The sequence below is a fragment of the Moschus berezovskii genome, chromosome 4 (genome assembly GCF_049115385.1).
Source record: "Moschus berezovskii isolate FMDL1 chromosome 4, NW_MosBer_1.0, whole genome shotgun sequence".
In the NCBI taxonomy this organism is placed as follows: domain Eukaryota; kingdom Metazoa; phylum Chordata; class Mammalia; order Artiodactyla; family Moschidae; genus Moschus; species Moschus berezovskii.
The window spans coordinates 70482232-70500562 of record NC_142463.1 but is presented as its reverse complement, the minus strand read 5'-3'; the positions used below and the strand labels follow the sequence as shown (position 1 = coordinate 70500562).

Genomic DNA, 18331 nt, shown 5'->3' with positions numbered 1-18331 from the left:
GGTTTTTCCCTACTGAAGAGAAGGAAAAACTAGTTTTTCTTTTTTCCCAATACAAATTTAGAGAATTCTCAGCTGATGTCCCTTCAAATATTTCTCCATTCCCATTCTCTCTCTCATCTCTATCTGAGATTCCAGTTAGACATATGTTAGATTTAATATTGCCCGACAGCTTTTGGATATTCTGTTGTGTTGGTCCTACCATGCCCCACTTTTTTGTGTTCTTTGCTTTTTTGTTTGAGTAATTTCTTTTAATCTAAACTCAGCTTCACTGATTCTTTCCTTGGCTGTGTTGATTCTATTGATGAGGCCATCCACGTCATTCCTCATAACTATTACCGTGTTTTTCATTTTCTAGCACTTGGCTTTATTTTTCCTATAATTTCTGTCTATTGAAATTACCTACCTGATCACACATTGTCTTTTTTCCTCTACAGCTTGTAATAATCATAGTCATTTAAAATTTTCTGATAGTCAACTGTGTGTCATCTTTAAGTCTGTTTCTGTTGATTGCTTTGTCTCTTAACAGTAGGATGGATTTTTTTCCTTGCTTCTTTTTGCCTCATAATTTTTTGTTGAAAGACATTTTGTATAAAACAAGAAACAAAAGTATATATATATTTAAGCTTGGAAATTGAGTTTTTTCTTTTGCTAGCCTTAACTGTGGAGGTGAAATCAATCTAGTCAGAAGTTGAGCTGGAATTGAATTTTATTGTTGCTACAGTTATCCTAAGCACACCACAGATTTTCAATAGTCTCTGGTGGTACCATGAGGACAGATCTTGGTTTGCCAGTGATTTTTCTCTCAACAGCTGCTGCATGCTTGCCTTTAAGTCTTTATGCTTAGTGTTATCTCTGTCTATGCTCTTGCACCTCTGATTGCAATAGACTGCCTTTACTTGTTATTGAATGCATTTTATCCTAATGGTAAGCAGCACAGGGCAGTGAGGAGCATTCTCTGCTGTCCTATAATTAAGCCATGTCAGCAGGCACTGTCTTTGGATATCAGTGATGCCTTCTCAATGACCCTTCCCTGCCCTCAGTGACAGGATATCTCTGATGGTCTGAACCCACAATGGATTTCCTGCACATCTCCCAAGATTTCAAGTTTTAATCTATTTCCTTCCCATCAGTTGCAGGGGGTCTTCATTTATTCCCTAAAATTGTTAAGAGTTTGCTAGTCTTCCTCCAGAAGCTTAAGGTTTATAATTTTTAGGGGAAATGGGGGAAAGGTTCTGGGCAGTCTTTGTACTTTTCCTGCATCTGCTGCTCTGCTCTTCTAGGCCTGCATCAAGAGGATGGCTTACTCGGAATCCTCATCCTGTTTCGTCCCCACCTAAATCTTTTCTTCAAGTACTGAGGAGGTCTGTAGAGAAGAGCCTGAAAGTGATTACAAATTTCTCTTGTGCTCCCAAGGGTTTTATATTCTCAAACTAGTCCACACCCAGCCTTTAGCAATTTGTTACAACTTTCAGATGATGTGTTATTGTTGTTGTTGCCAGGTTATATAGCATTTGGTGGTATTGCAGCCATGAAATTAAAAGACGCTTGCTCCTTGGAAGGAAAGTTATGACCAACCTTGATAGTATATTAAAAAGCAGAGACATTACTTTGCCGACCAAGGTCCGTCTAGTCAAGGCAATGGTTTTTCCCGTGGTCATGTATGGATGTGAGAGTCGGACTGTGAAGAAAGCTGATCGCCGAAGAATCGATGCTTTTGAACTGTGGTGTTGGAGAAGACTCTTGAGAGTCCCTTATACTGCAAGGAGATCCAACCAGTCCATTCTAAGGGAGATCAATCCTGGATGTTCATTGGAGGGACTGATGCTGAAGCTGAAACTCCAATACTTTGGCCACCTCATGCGACGAGTTGACTCACTGGAAAAGACTCTGATGCTGGGAAAGGTTGGGGGCGGGAGGAGAAGGGGACGACGGAGAATGAGATGGCTGGATGGCATCACCAACTCTGTGGACATGAGTTTGAGTGTACTCCGGGAGTTGGTGATGGACAGGGAGGCCTGGCGTGCTGTGATTCATGGGGTCGCGGAGAGTCGGACACGACTGAGCGACTGAACTGAACTGAACTGAACTGAACCTCAGGTAAGCCAGTGCTTATGTCATGTCTCTCCTTTGGTGCATTTATCTTCTTAAATTTCAGGTAACCCTGCAATATTAGCCCTCAGATTAATAATATAAGAAAAGTTGTGAATGTAAAGATTTCTGGCTTTTTAATTCATTGTAATGATGTGAGAAATGCTTTTTCCCATTTTCTAGATCCCAAGTAGAAGCCTGATTCCCCAATTTTAGAAAATTTAGATATAAGTGACATATAACATCATGTTAGTTTTAAGTGTATAATATAATGACTTGGTATTTATATATATTGTGAAATGATTACCACAGTGTTTAGTATTTTTTTTTTTTTAGTTTTGAGTATTACCTTTTTTACACTGACATTTTAAATGACAAAGTTATATCCAGTCATAAGAGAAATAATAAAACTTGCATATACTTTATCCAGTGTATGTTTTGCTTTTAATTATATATGTAGTATGTAGCTTTGTGTACATACCACCAAAGTCAAATTCCATTACCCCAAGGATACCTCACGTTGCTCTGTAATAACCATACCTATACCTTATCCCTAACCTTTGTTGACCACTAATCTGTCCTCCATTGCCATTATATAAATGAAATCATACAGTATATGACCTTAGGGGATTTTTTTTCCTACTCAGGATAATTCCTTATAAATTCAAGTTATTGTATATATCAATAGTTCTTTTTTTTTGCTGCTGAGTAGTACTCCACCATATGTATATACTAGTTGTTTAAACATTTACCTATTAAATGACATCTGGGTGATTTCCAGTTTTTCAGTATTACAAAAAAAGTTCCTGTGAACATTTATGTACAGGTTTTTGTGTGAATGTAAGTTATCATTTATCTTAGATAAATGCCCAGTACAATTGCTGGGTCATATGGCTTTGCATGTTTTATTTATAAGAAACTGCAAACTGGTTTCTACATTGGCTGTACCATTGTATTTCCATGAGCAATGTTTAAGTGACCCAGTTTTTCTCCATTCTTGCCAGCATTTTGTGTTGTCACTATTTTTCTAACGTTTCTGATAGGTATACGGTGATATCTCATTGTGGTTTATATGTATGTCACCAATGGCCAGAAATGGTGAACATGATTTCATGTGTGTATGCCATATGAATATTCTCTGAGTAAATGTTATGTCTTTTTGCCCACTTTCTAGTTAAAAATTTTAATTGTTTTGAGAGTTCTTTATTGTATATATTTTTGTCAGATAAGTGGTTTGCAAATTCTTGTTCCTAATCTGTAGCTTATCTTATCATAGGACAAAAGATTTAATTTGAAGAGATCCAATTTATCAATCTCTCATTTATGGATCATGCTTTTGGTATGAAGTCTAAAAGAAAATCTTTCTAACCATAAGCCTTAAGATTTTTTTTTTTCCTGTAAGTTTTATGGTTTATTTTACATTTAAGTCCAAGAGGCATTTTGAGTTAATTTTTGCATAAAATGTGAGATTTAGGTTGAGATTGTTCTGGGTTGTTTTTTTTTTGCCTATGGATATCTAGTTGTCTGAACACCGTTTGTTGTAAACGCTATCCTTCCTTTCTCCCTCCACTGAATTGTACCTCTGTCAAAAATCAATTGTGCAAATTTTTATGGTTCAACTTCTAGGTTATTTATTCTAGTCCACTGATCTCTGGTTTATTGATTACTATAACTTTATAGGAAGCTTAATATCACACAGAATGATTCCTCATGTCATTCTTTTTTGAGTCAATATTTAATTATTTTAGTCCTCTTCTCATTCCATATACATTTTAGAATAAACTTGTCTATGAAAAACTGTTGGGTTTTTGATAGGGTGTGCTTTTGAGAACTGACATTTTACTCTGTTGTCACTTCATTTATTTAGTTCTTTCTCCTTTGATTTGTTCCATAAGCATTTTGTACTTCTACAGTTCCTGTATATTTTCTTAAGTGTATACCTAGATATTCCATTTTTTAAGTTTTCACATTCTCATTACCATATAGAGATCAGATTTTTGTATCCTGTGACCCTGCTTAAATCACTTATAAACTGTGGTTTAACATTTCTTGGGATTTTTTGTGTGTAGAAAGTCACATGCAGAAATTCATTAGCTATTACTGAAAGCTAAATTTATTTAGAAACTGTTTAACATTATCGTTACCCCTCAGAATAGTGTATGGTGAAATACTGCAGCCATTTTCTTTAAAATTGGAATTATAAATGTTCCTGCTTCCATTATTTAATATTTTGGAAAATTAAAGCTAAAGAAATTTAAGGAAAAAAACACACCAAAAACAAGTTTTATTCATTTCCAATTTTTATGACTTGGGTTTTGGGGTTGATAATTCTTTTAATACATTGTGGGATTTGGTTTGCTAGTGTTTTGCTGAAGATTAGAGATAACAGTTTGCAGCTTTTACTTATTTTTGGTACTGACTTTGATTTTACTATCAGGGTAATACTGGCCTCATTAGTTGGGAAGTATTCTTGTTGATAGAATTTGTCCTATTGACAAAAATTACAGAATAGGCCAATTTCTGGAAGACACATTTTCTGAAATAGATGTTTTTCCTGTAAGAGTCTCTTTTACATTGGTACTAATCCTTTAAATGTTTGGTACAGTTTTTCAGTGAAATCATATGGGCTTGGAGATTTTTTTCAGAAGCTATTATGAATTAAAAAATTTTAATGGTATAGGGCTATTTAGATGATTTCATATTGAGCTTTGATGGTTGTTTTTTGAGGAATTGGTCCATTTCTTCAAATTTATGAATATAAAGTTATTTGTAGTATCCCCTTTTATCTTTTTAGTGACTGTAGGATCTGTAGTGATTTATGCCTTTTTCTTGGAGGTTTATGCCTTTCTCTAACCAATTTCATAGCTGCAGAGCAGATGATAAGATTAATAAAGACTGGAGTTTTGCCAAGTAATTCAACAAAGAACGGAGCAATGGAATTGAGAGAATATGCAAGGGAATGATTATTAATAATAATATACTATAGACTCTGGGTGAGGGAGACAGGGGAGAAATACTATGAAAAGGCACTAGGATTAAAGGACTGTGGGTCCTAGTGAGGTCTAATGATTGCTGGAGTCAGGGCCTATCCAAAGGAAGAAAAGATAAGAGCAAGTAGTGAGAGATTCAGTTCAGTTCAGTTCAGTCGCTCAGTCGTGTCTGACTCTTTGCGACCCCATGAATCACAGCACGCCAGGCCTCCCTGTCCATCACCAACTCCCGGAGTTCACTCAAACTCATGTCCATCAAGTCGGTGATGCCATCCAGCCATCTCATTCTCTGTCGTCCCCTTCTCCTCCCTCCCCAAATCCAGCATCAGAGTCTTTTCCAGTGAGTCAACTCATTCGCATGAGGTGGCCAAAGTATTGGAGTTTCAGCTTTAGCATCAGTCCCTCCAATGAACACCCAGGACTGATCTTTAGAATGGACTGGTTGGATCTCCTTGCAGTCCAAGGGACTCTCAAGAGTCTTCTCCAACACCACAGTTCAAAAGCATCAATTCTTCGGTGATCAGCTTTCTTCACAGTCCAACTCTCACATCCATACATGACCACGGGAAAAACCATAGCCTTGACTAGACGGACCTTGGTTGGCAAAGTAATGTCTCTGCTTTTTAATATATTATCTAGGTTGGTCATAACTTTCCTTCCAAGGAGTAAGTGTCTTTTAATTTCATGGCTGCAATCAGTATCCACAGCGATTTTGGAGCCCAAAAAAATAAAGTCTGACACTGTTTCCACTGTTTTCCCATCTATTTCCCATGAAGTGATGGGAACAGATGTCATGATCTTTGTTTTCTGAATGTTGAGCTTCAAGCCAAGCTTTTCACTCTCCTCTTTCACTTTCATCAAGAGGCTTTTTAGTTCCTCTTCACTTTCTGCCATAAGGGTGGTGTCATCTGCTTATCTGAGGTTATTGATATTTCTCCCAGCAATCTTGATTCCAGCTTGTGCTTCTTCCAGCCCAGCGTTCCTCATGAGGTACTCTGCATATAAGTTAAATAAGCAGGGTGACAATATACAACCTTGACGTACTCCTTTTCCTGTTTGGAACCAGTCTGTTATTCCATGTCCAGTTCTGACTCTTGCTTCCTGACCTGCATACAGGTTTCTCAAGAGGCAGGTCAGGTGGTCTGGTATTCCCATCTCTTTCAGAATTTTCCACAGTTTATTGTGATCCACACAGTCAAAGGCTTTGGCATAGTCAATGAAGCAGAAATAGATGTTTTTCTGGAACTCTCTTGCTCTCTCCATGATCCAGCGGATGTTGGCAATTTGATCTCTGGTGCCTCTGCCTTTTCTAAAACCTGCTTGTACATCTGGAAGTTCATGGTTAGGACTCTTGAAATTGAAACTAAGAAGAGTTACAGTCATTGGCAATGACAAGGGAGTGGCTAAAGTTGATTAGATAGATATCAAGATCATTAGCAGAGAAGTCAACAGACTGAGAAGTTTTCAACTAAGAGAGTGACAGTGAAACAGAAACTAAGATCTATTTGGAATAAGGAGGAGTGAACCAGGGATGGTAAATGACTATGGGTAGTATTGTCTGTTGATCATTTAAAACTTAAAATTTGGGGTATTTAGGGAAGGAAAGAATAGTCTGCAAGTAGCACTCCAAAGGGAGAAAACTGTTAGTGAAAAAATAGGTGCTAATAGTGACAGCCTGCAGGAGACAGCCAGGATTCAGTTAGAGCTGTACTTCTCAAACTTTAGTGTGTATTAGTATCACTGGGGAGAAGGCAAGGGCACCCCACTCCAGTACTCTTTCCTGGAAAATCCCATGGGTGGAGGAGCCTGGTAGGCTGAAGTCCATGAGGTAGCTAAGAGTCGGACACGACTGAGTGACTTCACTTTCCCTTTTCACTTTCATGCATTGGAGAAGGAAATGGCAACCCACTCCAGTGTTCTTGCCTGAATCCCAGGGATGGGGGAGCCTGGTGGGCTGCCGTCTATGGGGTCACACCGAGTCAGACACGACTGAAGCGACTTAGCAGCAGCAGCAGTATCACTGGAGGGCTTGTTCAACTATAGGTTGCTGGCCCCCATACCAGAGGTTCTGATTTGGTGAGTCTTAAGTCTGAGAATCTGTATGTTCCCAAATGATACTGATGAAGCTGGTCCATAAGACCACTCTTCCAGAGCAACTCAAGAAAAAGGAAAAAAAAAAGCAAAAAGGTAGATTATATAGATAATGTTGTTAACAAGTAAAATCCACGCAAGAAGAGAAGTCAAGCATTTTTTTACTAAGAAATAAGGTACAAACTGAGGAAGGATAAGTTATACCTCAATATTTTCTCTGCAAAACTGACTTAAACAAGCCTACCAAAATTTTGTTGACTATCTCGATGTGCCCGATCTCTTATTGACTAAGCAAAGGTTCAAGTGTTAAATTGGTTAAACTAAACACTGATAACCATAACATAGCTCTCTATAAGGGATGTTCCAAAGGTTTATAGAAAAACCTCAAGTAAACCATTTAATGTAAAAGGATATTAATGAAGCTGAACTTTCTTTTTAGATGTAGACAAAGATCATTCACTGAGCAGTTTTATTACATATTTAAAGGCAGTTGTTGAAAGAGTTAATGTGTATTTGACAGAAGTAAATTCTTATTTAGTATTTTTATTCTCTTCAAAATGGAAAATTTCCCATAGATCTTAAAAGCATTACATAATAAGTATTTAAATGAACCAGAAAATACTGAAAGGTCTAAAGAAAAAGAAAAAAACAAAACAAAACCCTATAACCCCATCACCTAGAGGTAACCACTATGCATTTCTGATGTATCTAAGACTATATATATATATACACACACACATATAAATTAGAATATATAGATATATATAAATTAGACTATATATAAATATAAATTAGAATATATAGATAAGTCCATATGCTCTTTTAGGAAAATAACAATGCATACTGTTTCTTGGTTAAAAATTAGTGTAATATGTATGATCATGACTTTTATTATGGCTGTTTCATGAAGGTATCACCACCATTTTAGCCTCTAGTTAATCATATTTTTAAAATGGTTGACAGCTTAAAAATATTTCAAAATATCATATTGATTATAAAAATAAATAAAGCCAAGAAAACTTTCTCTTTCTCTCTATAATACATATACACTTTGAATTTTCACTTTAGATGATACTGGAATAGTGCCTGAATGTTACAAGAGTCAAATTTTAAAATACATGAAGCTGATATACATCATTTATACATAATTCCAACTTGAGGGTGATGAAACAAAATATTTCGCAGATTTAAATACTTAGTATAGTTAAGTAAAAATTTAGACATCCATTGCTATCACATGCATATTAAGAAATGTATAGATTCTTAAAGACACATACATAATTAATATTCACTGTTATTTTGGTCTCAAATTTAACATCTTTCAAACCATAGATAATAAATATAAATTTTGAATATAGAACCAATAGAGAATCTTATGTAATCTGACACTCAAAGAAACCAGGTGTTATTTGTTAGAGGTTCTAAATATTTCTGAATGCAGACAAATATGTTTTAAAAGTTACAAACTCATGGTGATCATTTTGTAATATACAGACATATTGAATCACTATGTTGTACACCTGGAACTAACACAGTATTACAGATTAATTATACTTCAATTTTAAAAAATAAATAAAATAATAAATTAACAAAACAAAACAAAACCCTGCTTGTAGGCCCCACATTTTGCCACACAGAGTCATTTAAAGAAACCCAGGCAGAATCATGGCTCATTGAAACATTATTTACATTACAAAAGGGCCCTATATGCCAAAAAGAGGCCTGAACTCCATTAAAAGGACAACTCCCTGTAAAAAAAAAAAAAGTTAGAAATTCAACAAGAACTCTTTTTTTGATCCCTATATCAAAACAAGAAGGGACCATCTTTGAAACAAGAAGGGACCATCTTTTTGGATTTTCATTGCTTAGATAGGACCTATAATATATAGTAGAATATTGGTAAAATGAATAACATTTGGGAGTTTATTCAATTTTTAGGTATCCAAAACTATAAAATTTCCTATAAGTTAGGTCGTTGAAAAAATGAAAATATAGTTATCAAAAAATGTAACTGAAAATTGTTTAATCATCTTAGAGCAGTCAAAATACAATATAAGTTGGTATTTTGGTGTTGGAAGCAGTCATTTCACCATTTGCTTTTTAATCTTTTATAATTCGTTTAAGTTGATGGTTAATCAAAAAACTGAGTTGTAATCAAAGTTGTTTTCAAACATTGTCATAATATCACTTTGAAGAGTCATATCAATGGTACCAGCCATCTGTAGAAAAGAAGAGAAAATATAAATGTTACTTAAAAAGTTTATGCCTTCATTGTATTACATCTATATAAGAAAATGATAATGCAATATTTGGAACACAGAAAATGAATGCACTTCATTTAACATAATGAGTTTGTATATAACTTCTAATTTCTGTTCAACTACTGATTTTTGTTAAAATATCATCCACATGATAAATAAAAATTAAAACTTACAAGAACACAAAGAACAAGTTTAACTTATCTCTCCAAGCAAGAAAGTTCTCAGTGTTAATCTACACAAGAACTAAGATTACATGGTTTGATGTATCTCTCTAACCAACACAGGACTAGACACGCAAAATTATTTTCTGAATGAACTAGTATCTTACCCATGTGAGAGAACTATAATATGTAATGTTAAAGTCATGATTCTGTCTAATACTGTGTAACCTACGCAAACTGTCTAACCAGGTTTATTTTATATACAGGTATTTATGAAGAGCAAACAGACTAAGTGTATAACATTCAGCACAGTTTTGCTTATTAAATGCTAAAAAACTAAATAAAATAAGCTAAGGTATAGGAAAAGCTAAATTAAGACAAAAGAAACAAAGGTTTTCTTACTATACTCTGAAGACTTCTCTAAATGTCAGTGAGACACAAGTTAGTCTTTGCCACATGTAAAATGACACCAACTATGAAAGTTCAGTTTTTGTGTTTTTTTTAAGACCTGTGAACAGTAACAGCTCACAGTAGGAGCACCAGTTTGTAACCAGTTGGTTGACTTCCTGGATGAGAATCAGTGTTCTTTGATTATGTGAGAGATTTGGAATTATGACTTGGCTACCAAAAGGATATTATTTAATAAGAAGTTGTGCGATTCTTAAAAACTATGAAAATGTCTTTAAATATGATTTAGAGACAAGGGTAAATTCTTAGATCTTAACCCAAGCTATTTTCCTAGTGCCAGCAATTAGGATACCAAATGTCTAGCCCAAGAAAATAGTTCCTCAGAAGTTCTGTTTTAATGCTCCAGTGAATGTTGGATACACTGTCCTGGTTTAAATATCACTGATACTCTTATCTTTAAGTATCCAGAGTTACCATAAAGTCCAAAAATATGTAATGAAACTTGTTTTATTTAAAAGTACTTTATTTTAGATTCTCTTCCATCTTGACTAAATCTGAATTTGTGGATACTGATTGATACCAAACTGGATACTGCCTGTACCAATTAACCTTAGATTCAACAATTTAAATACTAAAGCTCTCTGCTGCTGCCACTATAACCTGGATATTCCTTTGTCCTAATATACACTTCAACCATTCAAACTTAAGATCAAAACTTGGGTCAAGGGAACTGGCAGAGGCTCTCTCTCCTAGGGAGCTTATGCTAGATGTCAAGTTATTGCTGCCATTTACAGTACTAATCTGATCCAGAAGCTGCAGCGTAAGAGTTTGGAGTGTCAAGAATGATAGTAGGTAGCTCCAAAGTCAAGTTTTTAATTGTCAAGCTGCTAGAGGTGGCACTTCTAGTCACGTTTCAGTGGGTTCCAGAAAAATGCTTGGGATTTTAGAAATACCAGATTACCTAGTTGGGTTGCTGGGTAGCAGGAAGGTTGCTGAGATATCACTTGTGGGTAGTTAAAGTCAGGCCCTTGTAAGTACCCAAAGGAAAAATTCCTAGGTCATTAGAAAAATACTTCTAGTAAAGTACTAATTAAATTTTAATAAAGAACTTCAAATATATATATATATAAATTTGCTATTTAAATTAATTAAAATTCAATAAAATGAAAAATTAACTTCCTTAGTTCTATTAACCATGTTTTAAATCCTTAATAACATGTAGCTAGCCAATGGCACCCCACTCCACTACTCTTGCCTGGAAAATCCCATGGACAGAGGAGCCTGGTAGTCTGCAGTCCATGGGGTCGCTGAGTCGGACACGACTGAGCGACTTCACTTTCACTTTTCACTTTCATGCATTGGAGAAGGAAATGGCAACCCACTCCAGTGTTCTTGCCTGGAGAATCCCAGGGACAGCGGAGCCTGGTAGGCTGCCGTCTGTGGGGTAGCACAGAGTCGGACACGGCTGAAGCAACTTAGCAGCAGCAGCTGCTATTATAGTTGATTGAGTAAAGCACATTCCTATAATTGTAGAAAGTTCTGTAACAGAGATCCCCAACTCCCAGGTCACAGACTGATACCAGTCCATGGCCTATTAGGAACTGGGCCACACAGCAGGAGGTGAATGCCAGGCAGACAAGTGAAGCCTCATCAGTATTTACAGCTGCTTCCCATTGCTCACATTACCACTTGAGATTGCAAATGATAGTGGCCTTAAAAGTTATGTTTGAGATCACTTCAAATCTCCACACATTCTGGATTAAGTAAGTCAAGGCAGAATATCCTGAGATTGCCAAAAAGGCACTGAAAAGCCTGCTTCCATTTTCAACATCCTGTCTTTGTGAAGCAAGATTTTCTGCAGTGACAGCAACCAAAGCAAGATTATGGAGTAGACTGGACATAAGCAACACACTTCAGACATCACTGTCTCCTATCCCCTGAGATGGGATCATATAGCTGCAGGAAAACAAGCTCAGGGCTCTCACTGATTCTGCATCTTGGTGAGCTGTACAATTATTTCATTATATATCACAGTGTAATAATAATAGAAATAAAGTACATAATAAGTGTAATGCACTTGAATCATCTGGTAAGCACCCCACCCCTCACCCCAGTCTGTGGAAAAATTGTCTTCCACAAAACTAGTCCCTGGTGCCAAAAAGATTGGGGACTTCTGTTGTATAAGAGCATACTGCTCTAAAGTAAACGCCATCATATGTTACAACACTGGTAACTGGTTGTTACCAGTTACAGTAACAGTAACAACTAGTCAATACAGTTTGTTTCTGTCTTCACGTTATAAATAAGCTGATAAAACTTGTGTTTTATTTCCTAGGAAATTCATTTGTATCGTAATCAATACTACCTGTGTGCTGGTGTGCTCAGTTGCTTAGTCATGTCTGACTCTGTGACCCCATGGACTGCAGCCCACCAGTCCTCTGGTGGGTCCTCTGGTCCATGGAATTTTTCAGGCAAGAATACTGGAGTGGGTTGCCATTTCCTTCTCCTGCGGATCTTCCAGACCCAGGCATCAAACCCTGTGTCTCCTGCATTGGCAGGCAGATTCTTTACCACTGAGCTATCTGGTAAGCCCAGTCAACACTACAGCAAAAGCCAATGACTTTTTTCTTCTGGAACTAGTATTTATGACCTGTGAATTCACATGACCTTTCCAGGATTACAAAAATATCCAGCACCCAACAAGATAAAATTTATACCTGGCATCAGTGGTTAGGAGAAACACATTATCTGTAAAGGAGATTAATCAATCAACTGAAACCAACATGCAAGTGACAAATGTTAGAATTAGCAGAGAACCCATTAAACAATTATGATAATTGTATTCTATTTGTTCAAAAGTTTAATAGTTACTAAAAACATTAAAAATACCCAAATCAAACTTCTAGATATGATGACTATAGATGGGACAACTTCAAGTGGTCTAATACAAAAGTAACTGGAATCACTAAAGATTCCAACTATACAACATTCTGGAAATGGCAAAACTATGGCAGTAAAATGATCAGTGGCTGTAAAGGTTTAGGAGGGAGGGGCGAACATAAGAACAGGGAATTTTCAGCAAAGGGAGAGTACCACAATGGTTGATGTATATCATTATACATTTGTCAAAACCCATAAATTACAACACAGAGAGTGAACCCGGATGCAAACTATGGACTTTGCTTGACAAACCAAGATTGACAATGGTGTAGCAATGTTAATTCATAGATTGTATAACAAATGCACCACACTAATGTGGGATGTTAATGGTGGGAGAGACTGTATTGGTAGGGGAAAGGGGAGGAACATGTGGGAACTCTACTTTCATTCAGTTTTGCTGTGAGTCTAAAACACTTTAATGAAGAACAAAGGCCAAATAAAGATATTTTCAGATGTAAAATAGCTGAAAAAATTCATCACCAGTCGACCACAAGAAATGTTAGAAGGAAGTCCTTAAAGGAAATGGAAAATCATACCATTTGGAAATCTAGATCTAAACGAATGAAAAACACTGGAAATGGTAACTAGGTAAATACAAGTTTTGTTAAAATGTCATTTAAACTTTGAGAGATAATTTGACGGCTTAAACAACAGCCTAAAGGCTTGGAAGGAGGAAGTGGAACCACACTACTTTAAGGATATTATACTAAATGTGAAGTGGTGTAATATAAGTTGAAAGAAGTCTGTGACAAGCCATATATATGATAAACCATAAAGCAACCACTAAAGTAACAAAGAGTTACTTATAATAAGCCAATAAAGGAAAAAAAAGGAATTATAAAAATACTTATTAATCTAAAAGAGTGCAGAGAAAAAAAGAATAGATGACACACATAAAAAATAAGATGATGGACTCAAAAGTAACCATATCAATAATCATATTGAATATTATTGGTTAAACATTCCTGTAAAAGGCAGAGATTGGATTTTTTTTAAAGGCAAGACTACACTATGTTGCAAGAAAATAATTTTAAATATGAAGCACAGAGAAGTTAAAAGGATGGAGAAAATTTTTGCACCATGCCAACACTAGTCTTAAAAAAGGTGAAATTGTTGTATTTCAGAGAAAATAATATTACCTGGAATAACACAAAGTCATTTTATAATGAAAGGGGGTCAGTTAATCAAAAGGATATAACAGTCCTATATGTTTATGCACCTGAGAACAACTTCAAAATATAGGAAATAAAATTGATAGAATTGCAAGGGTAAAAAGCCAAGCCTATAATTATATCATCATAGGTACCAATGCCCTTTCTCCATATTTGATAGAACAAACGGGCAGAAAATCAGCAAGAATTTAATAGATTTGAAAAAACATTATCAACCAACTTGTCCTGTTTAATGCCCTACCCAACAGAAGCAGAATGCACATTCTTCTAAGTGCATACAGAATATTTACCAAGGTAGATCATAATCTGGGCCATAAGACAAGTTTTATTAGTCTTCTTTAAATTCTTATTAGAATTTAAAATAATTCAAGATGTTGTGTGTTCTCTAAACACAATGGAATTCAATTAGAAATCACTAATTTTCTATTATTTTCACTAGCTAGAAAATTTCCAAATATTTGGAAAACTAAATAACACACTTCTAAAAGGAAGAATTCTACACTTTTTATATATTAAGGACACCTTAAACAGAAGTTTTGTGCTTTCTTTTTTTTTTGGTTTCCAGTTTCATCAAGGTATAACTGACATATAACTTGATGCAGAGTTGAACTAAATAAACACTGACTAAGATGTCATATCTTTTGGCCATGATTCACAGGTAGTTTATAGGTTTTTCAAGAATAGTAACAGTAAGTGATTTTACCTTTGTGCCAGGCATTTTCAAATGTGCTTAACACAAGTAAATTCATTTCATCTTTTACCTTTATTATCCCTACTTTACAGATAAGGAAATTGAGGCACAAGGAGGTTAAATGAATAGACAAGGCTCTAAGGTCTATTTAATGGAAGAACCAGGATTTGAACCTCAAGTTCAAACCCAAACCCAAAGGCTTGAGGATTGATACTCTATTAATATACTATGCTTGTGTCATTTGTCTATGAAATTTTAATTTTACTCTCTGATTTTAGGATGAATTCAATCCTCACTAAAGAAGTAACTCCTCACACTAAAGAGGTAATTGTTACTGAAGAACACCTAGAATACATCTTTGAACATGTAAAGACACTGCTTTGTTAAATCTTTCCTTTGTTAGAATCAGTAAACTAAAATTCACTTACTGCTTCTCTTCTCCTCCGCTCTTGCTCTTTCTCCCGTGCTAAATTTCGGTCTTTGAGAAGCCACAGTTTGCCTTTATCTTGAGCTTCCTGTGACTGCTGATGTTCTTTCTGCTCTTCTCCAAGACACTTGTTTTCCATTTTATTTGGAAAAGATTCTACAGTGAAGCCATGGTCCCTTAAGAAACAGTAAAGTGAAAAGTAGGTTTCAAGCTCCTTAAAACTTTTTATTATGAAGACACATTGTTAAATGACAAATATAAAGCAGTTTTATAGATGTCCTTCATATGTTATGAGATTATTTTTTAATATTTCTGATGTCAAATTTTACATAGGGCAATATATGTTAACAAAGAGAAGGTTTTGGAAAATTATGACCAAAGTTTACCATTATCTTCTTATACATAGAATGGAAACAATATTAAGACTTTTCTGGAAAATAATACCATTATAATTTAGTAATATTAGTATTTTAATAGCTTCTTTAATCACTTGATTATTTATATCTCCTTTAAAATAGATATTACTACTTAATTTTTTAAAATCAGTAAAAATTCACTTTTCTAAATATAATTTGCTCTGTGGTCTACTAAATAGCTGAATATAGTCACTTACAAAAAAGAAATTTAATATATTTAAAATACATGTCTGTATCTCCCCAAATCTCCACTAATCCAAATAACTACAGACCTCTGATTTTCTTGAAATACTTTTGGTTCCTTTGTATTCTGTTCCAGATGTTTCCGTATTAGTTCCTGTGTTCGAGCTCTTACTTCCTTTTCTATTGCTGCTTTTCTAAACTGGTTGAAGAGCTCATCTGATGATTTCAGTACACCTGATGGTTTGACTGGTTTGCCTAAACTTTTCCAAGAATCTGCATTCTTGATCTTTATATCCTAAAACAAATATTTGATTCAGTATGCATCTAAAGATGTCAACTGTTTGGAAGAAAAACATTATTTTTGATAAAAATAAAAAATTAAGATTCCAAAGGCTTAGGTAATTTTACTAAAGTTAAAGGTTACTAAAGGAGAAAAAATAGGATAATAAATTAGCTAAATTCAATTATTCATCTAAGACCAAATTAAAACAGCATGCTTGACAGTTATTTCAATTTAATATGAAATATATGTTAAGGGTATGATAATCTATAAAGAATATAAAAATTAACTGGTCACTGTAATCAAGACATTTATGAACAACAAGGTCCTACTGTATAGCACAGACAACTATAATCAATATCCTATGACCATAATGGAAAATGTGTGTGTATGTATTATATATATATGTATATATGAATCACTTTGCTATACAGCAATAATTAACACAACCACTATAAATCAACTATATTTCAATACAAAAATTAACTTACAATCTTAAAAAAATATATAATTCTATGCAAAAAATAAAGCAAGTATACAAGTGATTAATCAGAGGCAAAGTAAGATGATGGCAAAAAGAATGTAAGAAGTAAGAATGGTACAGTATTTGTTGGAAACCCTCTGACATAGCTTTGTTTTCCTTTCTTTGGTATGATGAAAAGAATTAACTGCTTGTGATCGCTGTTCTTAACTGAGAAAGGCCAAGGTAAAGATCAGTGACTGACCAACAGAAATGTATGTAGTTGAAAATCTTCTAGTACTGCATTTTTTTTTAAAGTAAACTTTTAATAATATATTTTATTAAAAGAGTCAAACATCCTTCCTCCCCCCTAACACACACACACAAACCTTCACCATTGGTCACCCAGTTGTATTTATGAAGTCTTTCTTATATGTTGCCAGTAAAACCTGTTTTTGTTCCTACCCATGGAATACTAAATACTATACTAAATACTAGTTTCACACTTCACTTTTCTACTGAGTCAGTTAAAGAATATTGCCTTCAAATAGAAACATGTAACAGAACAGGTAATACATGGTAGTATACTTAATAGGAAATAAAGGGAAGATGAAACCCTGGTCTCTGGCTTTGTCCTTAAAATGTCTATTTAACTAAAACAAAATTCTGGCAGACCCTAAAACAGGAAAGTTCATATTTGGGTTTGGAGTATGGGACAGTTTTTCAGATATTACAGAGAAGAATAAGAAGATTTTGAGGTGAGAATGGAAAGCATTCCTCACTGAAGGAAGAACACAGGCATATGCTTAAGACTGAAAAGCTAAATTGGAGTCACAGTGTAAAGGTGCTTAATCTTCGTTTTGAAGTCAAAGCTAGAAACTATTGAAGGTTTCGTATGTAATAATTATATGACCAGAGCAATACATCAAGAAGTACAGTTAAAAGAATGTTAAAAGCAGAATGGGGACTTCACTATGGTACAGTGGATAAGAATTCGCCTGCCAATGCAGGGAACATGGGTTCAGTCCCTGGTCTGCGAAGATTCCACATGCCACAGAGCAACTAAAGCACCACAACTACTGTGCCCATGCTCTAGGGCCTGCATGCCATAACTACAGAGCCTGCATGCTGGTACTCCTGAAGCCCATGTGCCTAGAGTCTGTACTCCACAACAAGAGTAGACATTACAATGAGAAGCCTGGGCACTGCAATGAAGACCCAGTGCAACCAAAAATAAATAAAGAAAAACTGATTAGAACAAGGAGGGTTTCAAGTTAGTCTGCAGTTATAAGTATTACAAAGAGCTTACATTGAAGGCAGTAAGGCCTGGTCTATGTGGTAGAAGTGGAAAAGGAAACATCTTGAAAATAAAACCCAAAGAGTTAACAATTCCTTGACTTCAGGAGACTGAGAAATCAAAAAGGATTAAAACTCACAGGATGCCAGGTCTAGAACTATACATTTGAGTCATCTGCAGAGAGACTATAACTGAAATCACCACAGTGGATGTTCAGAGAGAAGTAGTAGAAGATCCTGATTTCCTCATACCATCAAGACTTTGGGAGGGATGCAGCAATTTTAGGCATCATTGGTTCTTCTGATAGGGCAAATTACAGGTGGGGCAATAGCTAGATTCGAGGTAAAATTAAGGCACTGCTTTTCATTTGAGGGTGATTCTCCTTTGCCCAGGGAAGACATATGGTGATGTCAGTAAAGTCTTCACACAGTGATGAAGAAAAGGTGTTACTAACATCTAGTGGGTA

At 35.2% G+C, this 18331-nt stretch overlaps 1 protein-coding gene across 1 annotated transcript in view; it reads right to left on the bottom strand.

Moving 5' to 3' along the window:
• Positions 1–9304: 9304 nt before the first annotated feature.
• Positions 9305–18331, bottom strand: part of BRDT (bromodomain testis associated) — a 42316-nt gene continuing 33289 nt past the window's right edge. The window contains exons 15-17 of the mRNA XM_055402611.2: positions 15918–16123; positions 15231–15405; positions 9305–9388 (exon numbers count right to left, since the gene is read on the bottom strand). Of these exons, the coding sequence (XP_055258586.2) occupies positions 9305–9388; positions 15231–15405; positions 15918–16123 (465 nt within the window). The remainder of the gene's footprint in view (positions 9389–15230; positions 15406–15917; positions 16124–18331) is intronic.